The 18,349-nt window shown below is 39.3% G+C and overlaps 2 protein-coding genes across 7 annotated transcripts in view; one reads left to right on the forward strand and one right to left on the reverse strand.

The window, feature by feature from the left end:
- Positions 1–1,124, forward strand: part of ATP2C1 (ATPase secretory pathway Ca2+ transporting 1) — a 127,341-nt gene extending 126,217 nt beyond the window's left edge. For all 3 annotated transcript variants that reach the window (XM_026658342.2, XM_026658341.1, XM_026658340.1), the window contains one exon: positions 308–1,124. In XM_026658342.2, the coding sequence (XP_026514127.1) occupies positions 308–438 (131 nt within the window). In that variant the 3' untranslated portion in view covers positions 439–1,124. The remainder of the gene's footprint in view (positions 1–307) is intronic.
- Positions 534–18,024, reverse strand: ASTE1 (asteroid homolog 1). 4 transcript variants are annotated; one of them, XM_026658346.2, is made up of 6 exons: positions 17,933–18,024; positions 16,499–17,307; positions 13,520–13,730; positions 11,648–11,837; positions 9,398–10,405; positions 534–615 (listed from the first exon to the last, which is right to left on the reverse strand). In XM_026658346.2, exons 2-5 carry the CDS (start codon positions 17,183–17,185, stop codon positions 10,105–10,107), a joined length of 1,389 nt encoding a protein of 462 aa, XP_026514131.1. In that variant the 5' UTR covers positions 17,186–17,307; positions 17,933–18,024; the 3' UTR covers positions 534–615; positions 9,398–10,104. The 4 variants fall into 4 exon arrangements, with proteins under 4 accessions (XP_026514131.1, XP_026514128.1, XP_029768909.1 ...); XM_026658343.2 differs by having other exon boundaries at positions 16,499–17,830; XM_029913049.1 differs by having other exon boundaries at positions 16,499–18,024.
- Between the last annotated feature and the right edge of the window lie 325 nt (positions 18,025–18,349).

Raw genomic sequence — 18,349 nt, forward strand, 5'->3', positions numbered from 1 at the left:
TATAGTAATATGCTAGACATTCTTACTTTAACAAATGTTAATAAAAATAGCTAAAATATAGAATATGAAACATTTCAATTTAAATTTCCTGTCAATCCCAAGGATTGAGTAACATATATACATTAATTTTTATCCTGTAAAAACTGACTCTTAATATGCATATATCCAACAATTAGAATGCCAATTAAAAAGAAATGATATCTTAACTTGTTCTGAATTATAGGACATCATGTATGACTTAAGTTGTAGAAAGACTAGCAAAAGCACAAGAAGCAAAGTTTAAAATCAACCCAATTGTCTCTTCTAGATTTGTTGTTTCTTCTGGGCCTCACCTCTTCTGTCTGCATAGTGGCAGAGATCATGAAGGTTGTTGAGAGAAGCAAGGAAAAGATACACAAACGTGGAAGTTCTTCTTCGTCATCTTTTCTTGATGTATGATGCATATTGCATTCTTTTATTTGCAAACTAGGAATTGCAGTCTGAGGATGTAGGAGAAAGCAAAACAAAGAATTTGGAGGATAAAGAAATCCTGAGGGCTTTTGTCAAGTTCTTTGTGTTTCACTGACTAAAGATGAACATTGATATTTCAGGACTGTTGAGATTTAAAACTTCCAGCTGTGGGAGTAACAAATGAAATTATGCAACTTTGGTAACATTTTCCCTCAAATTTAAATTCACTTTTGAGATTGAGTGGAACTTTGTAAAGTGTGTCGGAGGGTACTTTAAAGAGAAATGTCAAAGCCTGAGTCCCACCTTCTGCACTTCGGAAGTATACCTGTATAAAAACCATCTTAGATATAAATATTTTAGTTTGTTTTTATTTAATTGTTTTCCTTTACTTTTATGGTGGTGGGACTTTGTAACTAATGCAAGGATAAACTTAAACATTTCAGAGGCATTCCTTTTGGTTTAGAATCTGAGGCACCTGTGCCATATTTCAGCTACTGTATTTATTTACTTTATCCTGCAATGTGTAAATGGCTCAAGTACCTTGTGCTACTATTTTTTGTATATCCTAAGTTTTTTTGCACAGGATGTGACCACTGTCTGATCACTTTTTTTTGTGTGTGATTTGAAAAGCCTATACTGCAATTTGAAGTAAATGTTTTGCTTTTCTTAAAGTACGTGTGAATGTCTAACTTGGTGTGTTGAATGAAACTGGCACTTACACCAGATCATCATGCTTGTTTTTTTGGCATTCCTGCAGATACCAATTTTGTGTTTCACGATAAACATTGTTATTATTTTAATGTACAAACACTACATTATCATTCAAGTGTATTCCACACACTTATTATTAAGAACATAAGAACAGCCATACTGGGTCAGACCAAAGGTCTATCTAGCCCAGTATCCTGTCTTCCAGCAGTGGCCAATGCCAGGTGCCCCAGAGGGAATGAACAGAACAGGTAATCACCAAGTGATCCATTCTCTGTCACCCATTCCCGGCTTCTGGCAAACAGTGTCTAGGGACACCATCCCTACCCATCCTGGCTAATAGCTATTGATGGACCTATCCTCCATGAATTTATCTAGTTTTTTTTGTTTGTTTTTTTTTAAATCCTGTTAGTCTTGGCCTTCACAACACCCTCAGTCAACCTGTGGAACACTTTTGCCAGTGTGTTGTGTGAAGAAATACTTCCTTTTGTTTTTAAACCTGCCTATTTCATTTGGTGACCCCTAGTTCTTGTGTTATGAGAAGGAGTAAATAACACTTCCTTATTCACTTTCTCCACACCAATCATGATTTTATAGACCTTTAGCATATCCCCCCTTAGTCGTTTTTTTTCCCCCCAAGAAATGTTTTGGTAAAGCAGTTTACAGTAACTTGTTTCATTGAAAACAAGTGCACTGTAATTCTCTTTGGCAGTATGAAATCATTTCCTCCCCCAAAGAAGCTTAATTCCATCTATTATCTTTGCTTCTTTTGTTCCCCTGCCCTGCAAAGAAAACTCCATACTATTTGCTTTTACAGTCTGACTTAATGTAAATTTCAAGCTTTTCTGGAAGAAAACTTTTCAGGAAACGGGGTCTTAACAGGTTTTAAACTTAGTCTAGAAACTCTGGGGAAACTACAGTAGAACCTCAGATACGAAACCTCGGGAATGGAGGTCGTTCATAACTCTGAAATGTTTGTAATGCTGAACAAAACGTTATGCTTGTTCTTTCAAAAGCTTACAATTGACCATTGACTTAATACAGCTTTGAAACTTTACTATGCAGAAGAAAAATGCTGCTTTCCCTTTTTTTAAGTAGTTTAACACAGTACTGTACTGTATTTCCCTTTTTTTTTTTTTTGTCTCTGCTGCTGCCTGATTGTGTATTTCCGATTCCAAATGAGGTGTGTGATTGACTGGTCAGTTTGTAACTCTGGTGTTCGTAACTCTGAGGTTCTACTGTAGGTCAGTGGGACTTGTATTTTAAAATCTCTAGTACATGCTATGGGGTAAATTTGAACAGTAGTAAATGACAAAGTAATGTCCTTGAAACCTCAGGCCCTGCATATCTTTCAGCTTGCATCCTATAGATAATTTATTAACATGTATCGTTGAACATCTATATTTAATGAGTAGTAGCTGGATATTGTTTTTACCATTCCCATGATGCATATAGGGATTGACATTTAGACTCAATCTTTTTCAAAGGCATCTTGTATTTTAAAACTGCAGAAAATCAGGTTACTAGCTATCAGACTTAAAACGCTGGTCATATTGCTCTTTGGTAGAGTAATGAGTTAATGTTTTTCCTTAGAGTGTTTGTTTTGCAGAAATAGAAACCATTTCCTGCTCTGTAGCGCATGAGCTGATTTTAATTTTCAGATGTTTCCATGTTGTAAAAACAAAATTATGGGAAAGATAGTGACATTGACATACTAAACTATTTAGTTTCTGTTGAGTCCCAAATCCTCATTGGTGCCAACAGAAATCAGATTTTAATTTATTTTTGAAGTTATTTATATTTTCAAGCACATTATTTAATGTGAGTTTTAGGTGAGCCTATTGCCAGTCATGGCACCCAGTTCAATTAAGGATAGAGGAAGTGTTTTGTTTAGGAAACACACTGATGTAGTAGATGTGAATAACTCTAAAAGTATTTTGCTGTCCTTATGTTCTCTCCTACTGTTGTGATCATGGGAAGTGCACTTGTCATGCATAATGTTGAGTAGGAAAATGTTCCTGTTGCAGGGTCCCGGGACACTTCCTTATCAGCCAGGAGTACTCTTTAGTTGGGGAGAGTAAATGACTTTAGGGAGAAAACTGGTAGCCTTTATATTAAGGCTTCAGGAAAGAAAACAATCCATCTACTGCCACAGCTCCAATCTGTAGATCTGTTTCTGTAAGCTTGACTGTTCTGATGGGGAGATGTTTTAAGAAGGGTAAGTTCACAGCGAAGCCCACAGAAATCTAGATGAGGCTGAAGATTGAACAGCTGGGAAGTATGGAAAGAGGTGTTCTAGAACTCAAAGAAATGCATACTGTAGAACTTAGTCAGAAGTGACTAGAAGCTACAAATTCACCGGATACAGATACATGAAATCTGAGCATTAAATCCTCAAAATGCAGAAGAAATAACTGTGCATAAAGAAGAAGAAATCAAATGGCATTGCAGTAATGTCATGGGAGGGACAGGAAGGGGAAAAAAAATCCTTAATTCATGAGTGTTGGACACTAGTCTAAACGTGAGATCAAGTTTTTCAATTATAGGAACCTAAATATAGGCTCCTAAATTCATACTTAGGCACCTAAGTAAATGACCTGTTCTTCAAAACTGAGTGTCCAACAGCTCCAATTGTGGACAACTTGGGTGACAGGGTTTCTCTTGCCAGACGTCCAACTTTTGTGTGACAGTCTGAGGATCGGCCTACAGCAGCTCCAAGGGTCACAGATTAGCATCAGTGATTTTAAAATGGGTCTTAACCCTCAGCAATGTCAATCACACTGCCTTTCTGCTGCTGGGCAGTGCACTTCCAGGGCTAGAGTGCAGCAGTGGAGAATACCTTTATAAGCACCTGTTTAAACCCAAAATGCCACCTGCACTTGTGCACAATTGGTTAATGTCTTCCTAAATCAGTTAAAGCTACATGTTCCCATTTGCTCTTTTTCTAGCCCCAGTTACTTCAGGGAATGCAGATTTACCTCATCGTGCATTTTAGGAACCTCTTCCTGGTTATGGTGACCTGGCACTCTCCCCTCAAAATTCTTCCCATCTTACTATGGAACATCATAAAACAAGTCTCTGAATTGGCCTGGTGACAGAGCTTCAGGAGCCTTGTAAAAAGGAAGCACTTTTTGGGGTTGCACAAGTGCTCACTTTCAGCACAGAACATTTAGAATTCCCAGGTTCCAAAAGGGCTGTGCAGCCCCAGCTGCCTCAGTTCCTTCCTTTGTTTCCATAGCTAGCTGAGAGTTTTGGACGTTCTCGTCAGGCCCAGAGCAATCTTGAGCTTTTAATCCAGTATTCCTTATTACAGTTAAATGGCATCTAACTTCCTACTGTATCAAAATGTTCAGCACTTGAAAGAATAAATTCTGAGCATCAATGTATTGAAATGTATTCCACATTTCAATATAATAAAACCTAGTATGTGGGTAAGTCATTTAGAAAATGTTTGGAAGGTGATCTTAATTACAGACGTTTCCTTTTATGTAAAAGTAAAATAAATATGTACTGTTTTCCACTGTAAATACAAATTTTGGATATCTGAGTGAGGGATTAAAAATTCATATTAGCCACTCTAAAAGTGACTAATCTTACAACTTTAAAGGCTTTTATACCTTTTCCTTGATGTATATGTAACCTGATTTCCTCTAACTTTCAATGCATATGCATTTTTAAATTGCTTGATTTTTCTCTAACCTTTAAATAAGTGACTTATTACATTTATCCTAAATAGTAGAATGTTAAATCCTACCTTAACTTTGGAACAAATGTTTTGCATATCCAAACTTAGTAAAAAAAATTTTAAAAATGCAAATTTAAAATACATTAGCCCTGTCAAAATTAAAATACTTTACTCTTATCTTTTCTCTAAACTGTACATTAAACGCCATTTAAAAAAAAATTATACATCTAAAAGAAACATTTCTCTTTCTGTCCAAATTGTCAAGCAGACAGACCAGTTTAAAGCTATGGATGTTTACTATTATCTCACTGCATTGATACTATCTTCCACCTCTTCACTTCTTAAGATCAGCTTTGAATACACTACTTCTTGGGGACAAATCCTGAAGTCATTTACTTACTTTTTACCGAGTCAAAACTGGCAACCATTTCAATGATAACATTGCCTGATAAAGGACTTTTAGTTTTATCCCATTTAACTTCAATGAAAGTGAGAGGGGCTACATATTTAAGTTTATGTAGTTGTCAGTTGATGCTAATATGACTTGGCAGTCTGCTGTTAGGAAAATGAAAGATCTTCAGAAAGGAGTCTTAAAGTAACTTGCTGTAGGATGGCATTTGGGTGCCATCTGCAGATAAAAATTAATAAACACTAACAAACTTAATCCTTCTGGAATGTTTCATAACTGATTGTCAGACTATCATACAAGTAGCACTTCCAGAAATCTAAAACAAAACTATAGATCTATTTAAAAAGAAATTTCACTACTTATTGCCAGCAATGTAATATCTGCACTCCTGTCTCCCCCCCTCCCCCCCCTCAGTTACATCTTTTGGGTTAAACACTTAATGCTAAACTTATTGTGATCCACATAATGAACTCAGGGCACCTCAGGCTTTCCAGTTCTATTCACATTTCTCTAATATGTACTTTTTTGGAGGGGGGGGGTGTCTTCTCTTCAAGCTTTTTCAAAATTCACAAGTTTGAATTTGAGCAAAACTGGCTTTTTTTGAAGATTGAGAAATATCCTTCAAGCAAATGTGTAAAATGGCATCAGTCTTGTGAAAGTTTAATGAATTCTAAAATAGGAAAATTTTGTCAATGTTCATTTTGCCTACTTTGGTATGTCCCCAGTAGATTTAATATCCCTACAGAACTTGTACTTCTTGAGCCAATCTTGAAAATATTCGAAGATGCTGAAATTTTTAACTGCAAGTGTGTGCTTCTGAAGAAGCAATACTACCGTAATTGGGCTGCTACTCCATACAACTTCCTTCTTGAAGACCAAGCGTGTGTGTGTGTGTAGAGAAGCTTACTGGATAAATTAGTTGGAAGTTACCAGTGCGGTTAGGCAGTGAACAGGTCTCAGTCCATTAGAATGAAATAGTTGTGACTCTTTTTAACCAACTTATTGATAAACTCTATGTATGCAGCACTTTCCCAATCTCATCACCTTTTACAGAGGAAACCCCCCAATCATTTAACAAAATAACCAACATAGCTGCCATCTTGGGCTTTACAAAATAAACATCTGCACCAACTTGCTCACTTACTACCTTGAGGCTTTTCTGTGATAGCCTTGCTTCTTGAGACCTTGCTTGCTTGCTGCCTTCCACTGAAATTCTTTATTCTATACAGGTCTTTATACCATGCTCATCACCATAGTATGAGTACCTAAGACTACTCTAGGCAATCCTGAAGACTGGTGATTATCCAGGGGTGGTTCATTTAATCTGTTAAACTCTAAAATACTATGTGGAAATAGATATGAAGTACAAAATTTCACTAAATAGAAGCAAGAATTACAGGTATAAAATGAATGGCCAAGCAAAGGCATCCTAGAAAGTTTGACAACTGAAAGTAGTAAAATTAACTCTTAGGTCTTAAACTAATTGTGTATTTTGGAAAAGAACTTTAGTTTTGACCATCTCCTCGCTTTGATGGGAGAAGATACACTCCAGCTGAGAGACTTCTATCTAGAAAAATATTTAGATCAGGGTAGGCAACCTATGGCACGCAAGCTGATTTTCAGTGGCACTCACACTACCCGGGTCCTGGCCACCAGTCCGGGGGGCTCTGCATTTTAATTTAATTTTAAATGAAGCTTCTTAAGCATTTTAAAAACCTTACTTTACATACAACAATAGTTTAGTTATATATTATAGACTTTTCTAGAAAGAGACCTTCTAAAAACGTTAAAATGTATTACTGGCACGCGAAACCTTAAATCAGAGTGAATAAATGAAGACTCGGCACACCTCTTCTGAAAGGTTGCCGACCCCTGATTTACATCATTCTGACAAATCACCTTTACTTCAGATATTTTTGTCATCTGTGAGAAATAGTCTCCAAGACACAGGATTGAAAGGTAAGCATAGCCAAAGATGATGCAGAAATCAAATATAGATATCCTTACATTTTTCGTGTTTGTCCACACCAATTGCATATCTGCCACAGATCGGATTCTTTTGAATAGCTGTGTCCATTGGGGCTCTGCCTGCACTTTGGGAGCCTTCCAAACAGTAGCCAAAACGTATAAGGGGTGGGATGGCCTCAACTGCTTCTCATTCCTTCTTATTTCCCATAGCTGTGAGACTGAACCCCACTGTGTACATCTCTTCACATACAGAGACAGTAGTTAAATCTGCTGATAAGCTTAGTTTACCCAGTAGTAGTAAAAAGTTCTGCTGAGGGCACTGGTAGGATTGCTACCCACCACCACTCCTGTATGAGAGCTAGACCCCACTGTACCTAGGCCTAAAATAGCCAAAAGTCAAGTCTCCAGGAGTCAAGATTTGCCCATCCTGCTGCACAGCAATGGTTTTTGCAGGCGCTTGGGATGCCTCTTATGCCTAGGACGAGTGCCTGAAGGTTGCCTGGTGTGCAAATCTCGCTCAAAGGACATGATGAAAGCTAGAGAAGGTAGACTGAAGCTGCATTTTCTAGAGTAATTGATGTGGACATCTTCAGTTCCTGACAAACAACCGGAAAGACCGCCTCCACCTGATTGGTCACACTCCTAATGCCTCATTGAATCTTGATGTCACCCCAAGCTCAATGGACACTTGGCAACCCCACTCTTCTGGCATTGACCTAGGAGAGGGGCCACCAAGAACAGCACTTCAGAGCCCAGGGAAGGCACAGATTTCCTCTAGTCAGCAGCCAGACAAAAGTCCCACTCCAACATCCTAGAGCCTCAGGCTAAACCTTGCTCAAATCCATTTAAAGCGAAATCAACACAGATCGCACAGTGCTCCCTGTGTAAAGTGAGTGTCTCCATTACTGCTTGGATGGATAGGCCCCTCTCTGGCACCATGAGTACTGGCACTGGATGGCTCCACACTGGCTGAGAACCTGTGGTGTGCACATCTGCGTGACTGCTGTGGCACCGGAAGCTCATCCAGCACTGACTGACTCATTAGCACTGCTGCAAGCGAGTTCTTAGAGGCTTACTTGGCTATGGGACCAATTTCAGAATCTCTGACCTTGGACAGACACCGGCAATGAACAGGCTGGGTCCCTTTTGTGATTCTTTGTTATTGCCCATAAACTTGAGTAGGCAGGACTGGACTGGTGTGCCCCACCTATGGAAGAAGAATTTGCCTTCTCCTCCTCTTCAGAGGAATGCAGCAGATCCTCCTCACCAGAATGTAACCCATCTCCACCATGGATAACCTAGTGGGACATGAACAGACAGTCGAGGGAGGAATCCCAAAGAGGCACCCAAAAGCCTTCTGGACCAAGAAGGAACCAAGCTGCTATCCTCCCATGTGGGCTCCTCCCCCTTATTACTACTACTACCACTATCAACCCTGAACCTCTATTGGTGTCCTTGAGGTATCACCCATATTTTAAGAAACTGCTTCCTCAGTGGTATCCAGACCAAAATCACCCTCTCAAAACAGGTCCAGCCTGTTCCAACATATCACCAACTACTAGGAAAGCAAGAGGCCAGGGGGTAGGGGGTCTCTTCCTCAACACCTGCTTGCTATTTTTTCCTTGTCCTCTGATAAGGTAACTGAGATTAACCCTTTTGGTGTTACTATGGGTTTAAGGAATCTGAGAGCACTGTAATTTCACTGATTACACCTGGGGAGGGTGTGATCAGGTAAAGGCAAAAGAACTGAAGCAGTTGAGGCTGCCCCCACCCCTTATGCCCTGGGCTACAATGGTTGCGAGGGTTCTCGGGGCGCAGCCATGGTCCTAATGGATACTGCTATCCAAAAGAATCTCATCTTGTGCACAAGGGATGCATGTGCCCCAAGCGGGCAATCTGCATGGACAACACATCTCAAAGAACCAGAGTTACTGTAAGGTAAGTAACCATTCTTTCTGGTGAACAGTGGACACAACTCTGACTAAAGATACAGGTTAATGATCTAAAAACCTTTTATAAGCTTGAGAGAGAGAAAAATCAATTGATTCTTGAAGGGGAACAAGAGTAGTAAATACTAGCTATCTTACTGCAGGAGTATGTTGGAAACCAAATCAGATGGAGCCTGTCAAACCTATATGCATAAATTTATTTAAAACAAATCTTTATTTAAAACTAACCTTTGTTTTAACATTCCTTTATTTTTGGAATCTTCTGGGGAAAGACCCTTGCTTGACAGTCTCTCAAGTGGTACCAAAGGTACTTGATGGAAGAAAAAAATAGTTTACTTTAGGTGGTAGCATTCAGGCTTGGTAGTGACTATCCAAACCTGTTTCTTGTTAAGAGAAACACAGAAGAAAAGGATACGTTCCAGTTTCTTTCCCCGACAGTTCAGTAACTAGAATACCATAGGCACAGCAGATGGCCCAACTTCCACTGAAAGTCCATGGAAGTCAGGCACCCATGTTCCTCCCTTGGAAACTTTTGAAAATCTCACTGATGGACGCTGGTCTTGCAGAATTAAATTTATGATTAGCTTTCCATGTCAAGTATGTAGTTGTGATGGCGTGTTTTTTGAAAATGGTGGTTGGAGGGGTGGGGAGAATAGTGTCCTCTTACTCCTTTACTTTAAAATTGCAAATTTAGTTTCTTCTGTTGTATTCAAGGACATCAAATGACTGACCATTTTTGGAAAGTTCAGACAGTATCCTATAAACGTTATTTATAGGGGGGGGGAAATCACTGTAGCAAGATTCATTCTAAAAATTGATCCATGTGAATCAAGTTTTGTAAAAAGGCCAGTTAAGTTCCAATGCAGTTCACCCACTTCATTGTAACTGATCCATTCACAAGGCAGAATTATTTGAATGTCATGTATGTGCTGCTTTCAGTCTTCCACCATTAGTGATGCAAACCTATTGTTAACATCACAGAGAGGCTGAGCTTCCAATGTAGCATGCTGTCTGGTAGTCTCTGCTTGACTAGTTGCTTGCTTGTTCTTTTCCTTGCAGGATTTAGTTGTCTTGGTTGTCTCCTGGAAGAAGTCTGGAGGTACAGTTGACTTTACTGCATGGAGCAGATCACAATAAAGCTGGCTCATCTTTGGAGATGAGATAAGCAGATTCTCTGCTCCATGTGCTGATTTAAGCTCTTTGCATAGTCTATGCACAAGGGTCCCACAATAAAGCCTGCCCGAAGGAAGGAAAGATTAAATTTAGAATCGAATTGAACTATAGCTAGCAAAACTACACTGTTTAGTGGGAAAAAACAAACTACATAATCATTGAATATGAACTCTTTAAATAAAAGCCTTTTAAAGAAACAATCCCAAAGGCATCTTCATGATGAGTTCAAATCCAGCTTGTCTGCAGGTACATATTTACATTACTATATTTCTTAATTTTATTGGGTTTTAGAACCAGCAGGCACAATAAAGCCAAAGAAATTTCAGGTGACAACTCAATTTTTAAAAATTGTTTTGGGTTTAATCAGAAGAAAAATCAAATTACTTGTATCTTCAATGCATGCCTATATAGTGCTCAAATGAAAAAGCATATTATTCAGTTAGACCCAGACATGAATATAGTGGAAAGAAGAACTTTACACATCTATTCAAGTAACAAGAAGTGCAGAACTCACTTGCCCAAGGAAGAGAAATTGCTTTTTAACTGCACCTTGAATATTTGAGAGCTGAATTTGAGTAAAGTGCATTTTTAACCCTACATAAGACTTGCATCTCGAGGGATGTATAAAATCAGATTTAACACTGAAAATACAGATCCTAGATAGAAATCATATTTAAGTGTGTGAATCTTCTGTAGTAACAGGTAAAGAATTTTGCTCAAGTGAAAATGCTCAGGATCATTATATGCCAGTGATTTCCAGACTTACTTTTTTTCCCCCATGTTTTCAATTTATTGTACCTTTTCCTTTTCTTGATGCACTTCTACATTTTGCAATCTCCTAGTTGTGTCTCAGGTGGTGATGCCTACATGTTTACATACTTTAGTTCTGATCTTAACATTTGACTCACATGAGTCATTTCATTGGCCTCAGAAAGGGTGTGCAAGATCAGGCCTGAACTTTACAATTTTTACACATGACTTGAATTTAGTCACAGTATGTACTAAAGCATTAAGGGTAAAATTTTAATTATATTTTGGTTCAAACGCTTTTTATATTTGAATTTATATGTAGTAATTACCAAAAACATGATTTTGCTGAAACATTAGAAGCTGTTGCCATTTATTAAGTGCCAGAGTACTAGTGCTATACAACAGAATATGAACTGTACCAATTTAAAGGGTCCCTCACCCAAGGAGCTTACATTCCAGAGGCACAGCAGGTATAATACAAGACAAAACACAATGTGAGGGTGCTTTATATTTGGAGCACCTTGTGAAGAAGGCTGGTCTCTTACAGGTTCTTACCGAGTTACCTCTGGTTCAGGGAGAGGAGTAGAGAGTAGCTGGTTGAGATGCAATCCCATCTGGAGGCAGCACTGCCACTGGCAGAAAGTGTGTGCTGTGTCTAAATCCAATAATTCCTGAAAATTCTTTTCTTTCCATTTTAGAAACTGGTCATAGACCATTTTATCTTTGACATGGAAAACCGCAGGATCTAGATTATGAATGAACAAGAAAATAAGGGGTTTTTCTAGAGGCTCCTATGCATTCTCCTATACAAAGCATGACTGGTATGTACAATTAATGGTGCCTGTGAACCTCTAAACACTAAGTATCAGGAAGTATCTGAAGTAATCGGTTTTCAAGTGTCTTAAATAGTTACTATTCAAGTACCAAAAGCCATGAGAGACTGAAACAAAAGAATTCAATCTATTTGTTGGCTTAGTTATGTGTCTAAGAGTGCACACACTTGTGTTGTGGGCCGACTGGAAAATCTTTAAAAAGATCCCACTATGTGTCAGGTTAATGAGAAGCATCTGAGAATTGCCTGCCCAGCTTCTGTAATCCATAACCCTTTCTTCCTCCCATACAATCAGGAATTCCTCCTAAATCTAAGGCTGGCATATTACGTTACCTAAAAACCTCTCCCCACAACCTTTTAACTTTAAGATAATATCAAACACTTAAATCTTGCTACTTTTGCAGTATTAAGATAGCTTCCCCCTGCCTTAAACAGGATTTAATCCCGAAGTACTAATTATTGCTTACTAATTTGTTATACAAATGCTATGCTAAAGTAACATTTCCAATAGGTTTAATCATAAACCAGCAAAAGCAAACAAAAAAACCCTACCAGTTCTGAGTTTAGATTGTAACTCAGCCCCACGTTGTGTGTAAAGATTATAGTTGATCATTGTGCATAATACTTGTGACAAAATACCCAGTCACAACAGGCCAAGTTAACTACAGTTTTAACACTAATCCTGAATGTTCTGGCTTCTTGTTAAAATATAGTTAAGGTTCTGACTTTAGGCACTACTGATTATATTAATCTCTTATTTTTTTAGAGTGTCCAATTAGAAATCAGGACCCCATCGTGCCAAGCACTGGGTACACAGACTATTCCTGCCCTAGAATTTATAATCTGAAGTAGAACCTCAATGCCTAGCTGCTGCCAGTACTAAATTTGCTTAGTCTCTTGGACTTACCTATTTAGAGAACTCTCTCAATACAGGATTTTATTTAGTCTTACTGATACTGTACTGACAGTTTCTTTGGCCAAATTTCTATTAATATTTCCCATAATGTATGAAGTTCTGAAAGTATGAGGAAGAGAGGCAATAGCTTTGCTTTCAAAGCTTCCCTATTGAGTCTGCTTTGAATTAGAATTTGTTAGACTCGCACATGAACAATGTGTTTCCTGTAAGTACAAACTGACTTTAATAAAAGTTCATTACTGAGTAATAAAACAGTCTTACACATGCATCAAATGTTGATACTTCTATAAGTCTGAAAAAATATTTTGCACTTTTATAGTATACCAGAAGCACACGTACAAATGCCAACACCACCCGACAAGGTCCATATGGATTTTACCCATTTAAAGATAGGCAACGGAGGCACAGATAAGTTAGATGTCTTTCCCAAACACAAAACAAGTTGGAAATAGAAGTTAGAGTTTAACTTCAAGTCTCTCAGTCCTAACTGCGACACAGCACTGCCTCTCATCTTCACCAATGTATAAATTGACTGCTGAGGGTAGAGCGTAAATCACCATTAATTCCTATGGAAGTGGAGAGTCCTTACAAAAAGGGAAACTGTGGCTAGAATGTGGATTTGCATATAAATATGAAACATCTAGAAACATGTAAAGTTTTTAGTTCTTTGGGGACCTACCTGGGCTACTTGTTGTCCTGTGCAATTCCCCAAATACCATTCCTAGAAGTAATGCCTGTAAATGATGCAATTTCACTTTAGGTTCTGAGTAATGTGTCCAGTAGCAGGTTACAGCAACAGGGAGCCACAAGGGACTAGGGATGGGTTGTAGGATGCTGGCTTTCACTCTTAATGTCTCCAACAGAAGTTTTAGGCGATCTGATCTGGGCACCTGCCAAAAAGTCATAATTTTGGATACACTATGAAGAGGTCTGGCTTTATTTTGCTGTAAGAAAGTCTATCTACACTTATTTGCCATCTTCACCCAAAGGCAAATGACTTCTGTGTTAATGCTAAGCTAGCCGGTACCTTGTTAATTTTTTCAAAAAGATGTAAACCTTTTACTATTGAACTAATGAAAGTGACTTCAATTAAACTTAAACAGATCATTCTGTAGAATGAATAGTTTTGGAATATTTAATCTTTTTAAAAAGTAGTCAGTATATTATATTTCCTACATTATCTTTCAAGGGTCAAATTTTTTGGAAGTGTTTCAGTTGCAGTTAGGTGCCTAAATGAGTTGGGAGCTGAGCACATTGAAAATCTAGCCACTTGTTATCCATTCAAAACCACCTCCTTTGGCTATGTTCTGGAGGGTGTCTGTCCTACATCACCTGCATTGTAGGAGTTAGCATTGCACCATAGGTTGTAAACTACCACACATCCAACTATCCATACTATTGATCTATACTCCCAGTGGAATCTTCTACCTGGATTTTGGCAGAGAACTGCAGTTATCACTTGTACTGTATGAGCTCTCAATCCATACAAGTGAAAATCTAGCTTCAGAAATTGACTAGTAAATGAGACTTAACTCATTTTAAAAAAAATTCTAAGCCATTACAGTAACACTGGTACAAATTGTATTTATATACAAAAAACTTTGCAGTTGTAGTATTATAGGAGCTTGTGCAACCTTAGTTCAGCTGCTTTGTGTACATGCATTATAGTCTTGCCCATTATTAGGGCCCTACCAATTTCATAGCCATGAAAAACATGTCAGACTGTGAAATAAGCCCTTCCCAGTCAAATCTGCTCTCCCTTGCTGTTGGGAGTGCCCCAGCCAGGGGGCTCCTAGCTGCAAGTCCTAGCTGGGCTGGGAAGGGAGAGGACTTGTCCTTCCATTGCATGGCTGCTCTTAGGGGGAGATCAGACCCATCTCTGAGTGTCTCCCCCTGCTGCAGGAAGCTCCAGCCCAGGAGGTTCCTGCAGCTGGAGGAGACTTGTGAAGGTGGGTCCAATATGCCTCTGCTCCTGGAAGTGCCCCAGCCAGGGTGTTCCTACCTGCAAGTCCCTGCTGGGCTGAGGAGCGACAGCACTTCTCCTTCCCTTGCATGGCAACTCTGGGAGTGGGGGTGAGATCAGATCCACTTCTGGGTATCTTTTGGGTTGGGACCCCCATGGTTACAACACTCTGAAATTTCAGATGCACACAGCTGAAAATGTGAAATTGAGCAATTTAAAAAGCCTCTGGCCATGAAATTGATCAAAATGGACCATGACTTTGGTAGGGCCCTACCCATTATCAGACAAGAAGTCTGCAGTAGAGCAGAAACAGAACCCAGCACTGTTGGGCCCCAATCCAATGCTAAAAATGCAAGAACATCTTTTTTCTTCCTGTAACCCTTTGCTTCATTTATGGCCCACCCTATGCACTGAACAAGGCAGGGTGGGTCCTAGAACACACAAGTATGTAATAATTTAATTAAAGACTAGCACAGTGCCTACACAGGGAGACAAATTTAAAATTGCATGGACATTTACTAACTTGTGCTTGCTTGACTCTGCAACCTTAACATTCACTTAAAGATTTTTGTATGCAGTTTCCTTAATTTAAAGAAAAATGAAAACAAATGTACATGGGTCAGCAGCAGGGTTTGAATGCAGGTCCTTGGATCTATAGCACCAGTTGGGCTAAAGGAGTAAATGGTAGCGGTCATAGGCTGCTATTTTTCATGGTGTCCCTTCGGTTTCCTCCCTAACAGGAGACGTACACACTTTGCCAATATACTTTAATGGTTACATACAGCACTGCCAAACACAGATCTGGAGCATTCATTCTGAAAGGTGGAGCGGGCAGTGGATGAGACTTGTGTCTACCATATTAGAGCCAGATTCTATTCCTAGCTCTCCCCAAAGTGACCTTGTGCAGCCTCACAATTATGTACCCTTTAAAAGGGGATGAGGAGAGACATTTTCCTTCCTCTAAAGGTAGGGGTTACGAGGCCTTGATCAATAGTGACTAAGCCACACAGGATTGCCACCCCTAGTCAACAGAAGAACTGAGACTACAACTGGTTCCTTCTCTACCCCAAAATGTTTTCTTCAGCTGCTGCTTTGTCCATTTACTGTCTGGAGCCATGTAGGGAGCTCTGTAAAACTAGAAGTGTACTCGCTGCAGATGGCACACAGAGAACTGGGGGGCTGAAGTTTGCTCAGTGCAGATGAATTAGAAATTTTAGCAGAAAGCCTAACATATACTCAGTATAGCTTGTGACTGTTTTTCCTGAAGTGTATAGCTTGACCAAACCTGGATAAATTTCCACAAGAACAAAAAAAAAAAATCTGCTCTGAAAGCTCTGGCCTAAAGGGTTAGTTTGGCAAAATTGGATGCAAATTAAAACAGGGTTATAATGGAAAGTTTTAAGCAAAATTAAATATAGGCCTCTACCACCTCTGCCTATAACTTGTCAAGTGTTCCTTTTTAAAAAATAACTAAAATAATTGTGTAATTGTAACATATATGCTGCACACCAAAGACTATGACCCTACACTTAGTAATGCATGTGGTGCTTATTACCATGAGCCGTCTTATAGAAGTCACTTGTAAGTACTATATCTGGTACTAAACTGACTGACTGGATTGACACCCAAGTTTTTTCCTCCCGTTACACTCCCAACATTGATTATTATCCAGGATATCTGTTCTGACAACTGTACCTCAGTTAGTGTGGCCAAAGGGCGATGGTCTTCACAAAAATCCAGAGGCAGCATTGTTGTTGGAACAAAGGATTTTTTAAGAGTCTTTTGGATTCTATCAAATTCACGGACAATCGGCAGCTTGTTGGACTGCTTACTTGGGGAAGGAACTTCAGAATTTTGAGAGGCGTTCAGAAGTAACCCATAGATGACTTGACGAATGGGTAAGGCGACTGTGTGAGCACTAGGCCTCTGCATGTTCTCCACCTGGACATGAAGGATTGTTCTTCTTAATAGAAGGGCATCACTAATGAATGGAGACAAATGACCTTTTGCAAAAGCCTCAAGCATCCATTGTGGTAACTCTAAGTTCCTGGTCACCTGAGATTCATAGGTTCCATTCTGAAAAAAATCCTCAAGATTCACATCAGACTGTTCATATTCCTCCATGGAAGTGCATAGAAGCTTCCTTATTTCTTCTCTCTCATGCTTTTTAAGATATTTCAGTACATTGTCTATAGCCTCTGTGGGGTCAGCAAAACGGGATAACCAGTTTAGAAGTCCCTGAATGCGGACATGCTTCCTCCCCCTCCAACCAGAGCCTCCAACTGGCAGGCGCACCTTGCTGAAGAATGTCTCCAGAGCTGGCAGATTAATGTAATCATTACCATTCATTACAGCAAAGAGAGGAAGAAGGGCTTTGTTCATATGACTGAAGTGGCTGCACAGTCTCTCTAAAGAGAAGCATCGAGCTGGAATGTAGCAGTCCAGTGTGCCTTCACAGATACAAAGGTTTCTCCACTGAAAGTAATTCAGAGGGCAATACCCAGCTTTCAAATCAAAAATACAAAAATCACTGTCTAAAGTTAATACGGGACAATTCCAATGATTAGCTAATGACATAATATCCCTATCTGCTTCTGAGAAGCACTGGACAAAAGGCACTTCTAATTTGGTCAAGGCTTGCTTGAAAACCTCTCTGGTGAGCAGGGGTAGCACGCTTCCACCACCACCTCTAGAGATGGAATATGCTACCTGGATCTTATCCCGGGCTCTTTCCTTTAACGTCACAAACTTCTTATCGGACAAGTCACACCCTCCATCTAACACAACATATGGGTATATTTTGCATACAGACAAAGTTTCAAAAAACTTGTGTACAATATCTGTAAAAGAATCATAATCCCCTCCATGCTGGAGGTCTAGATTTGATTCAAAATAAAGCCGATGAAACAAATTATTTCCATCAATGATTATTTTTGTATTCCTTAATTGTAGATCAGTGAAGAACTGCTTATGCTCTCCCACATAGCTCATTAATCCATGGATGCCCATGCTCTTAACCTGTAACACCTGTAGTCAGACAAATGAACAATTTAATTTTCAAGTAGAGTGCACAAAACCTCACCCCTAGACTAATGATCAGATTAATACACACTAGGGTTGTCTACTTACCTCAATTCCTGCTACCTCTGAGTCCAAAAGTGACTGTTATAAAACTTTTCCCCAGGGCAAAAGGAAGCGATGCAGGCTGTTTACATCTAGCTTTTCCCAACAAGCCAAATTGTTTTGAACTACAGCTGCTAAACTTGCACTACCCCATCCCCATGTGACTTGGACCTAACTATGCCAATTAACTTTTCTAGTCCCATCCATGGGCATTGAAAATTACGCATCTAAAAAGGGAACTGCGCCCACTTCTGTCCTCCAGCCTTTCCAGGCAGTCGTATTCAGTGATTCCCCACCTGAGCAGGAGCGGTGTGTAAATGGCTGAGTTGGTCCATAAATTACGTAAGTTTTTGTTAAGCCGCCCTCAGCCTCTGTACCACTGAAATAGACACGGAAAAGGAAGAGACCCCGCCCCCCGTGTAG

Source organism: Terrapene carolina, unplaced genomic scaffold, assembly GCF_002925995.2.
Source record: "Terrapene carolina triunguis isolate 2854851 unplaced genomic scaffold, T_m_triunguis-2.0 Scaffold428, whole genome shotgun sequence".
NCBI classification, from domain to species: Eukaryota; Metazoa; Chordata; order Testudines; family Emydidae; genus Terrapene; species Terrapene triunguis.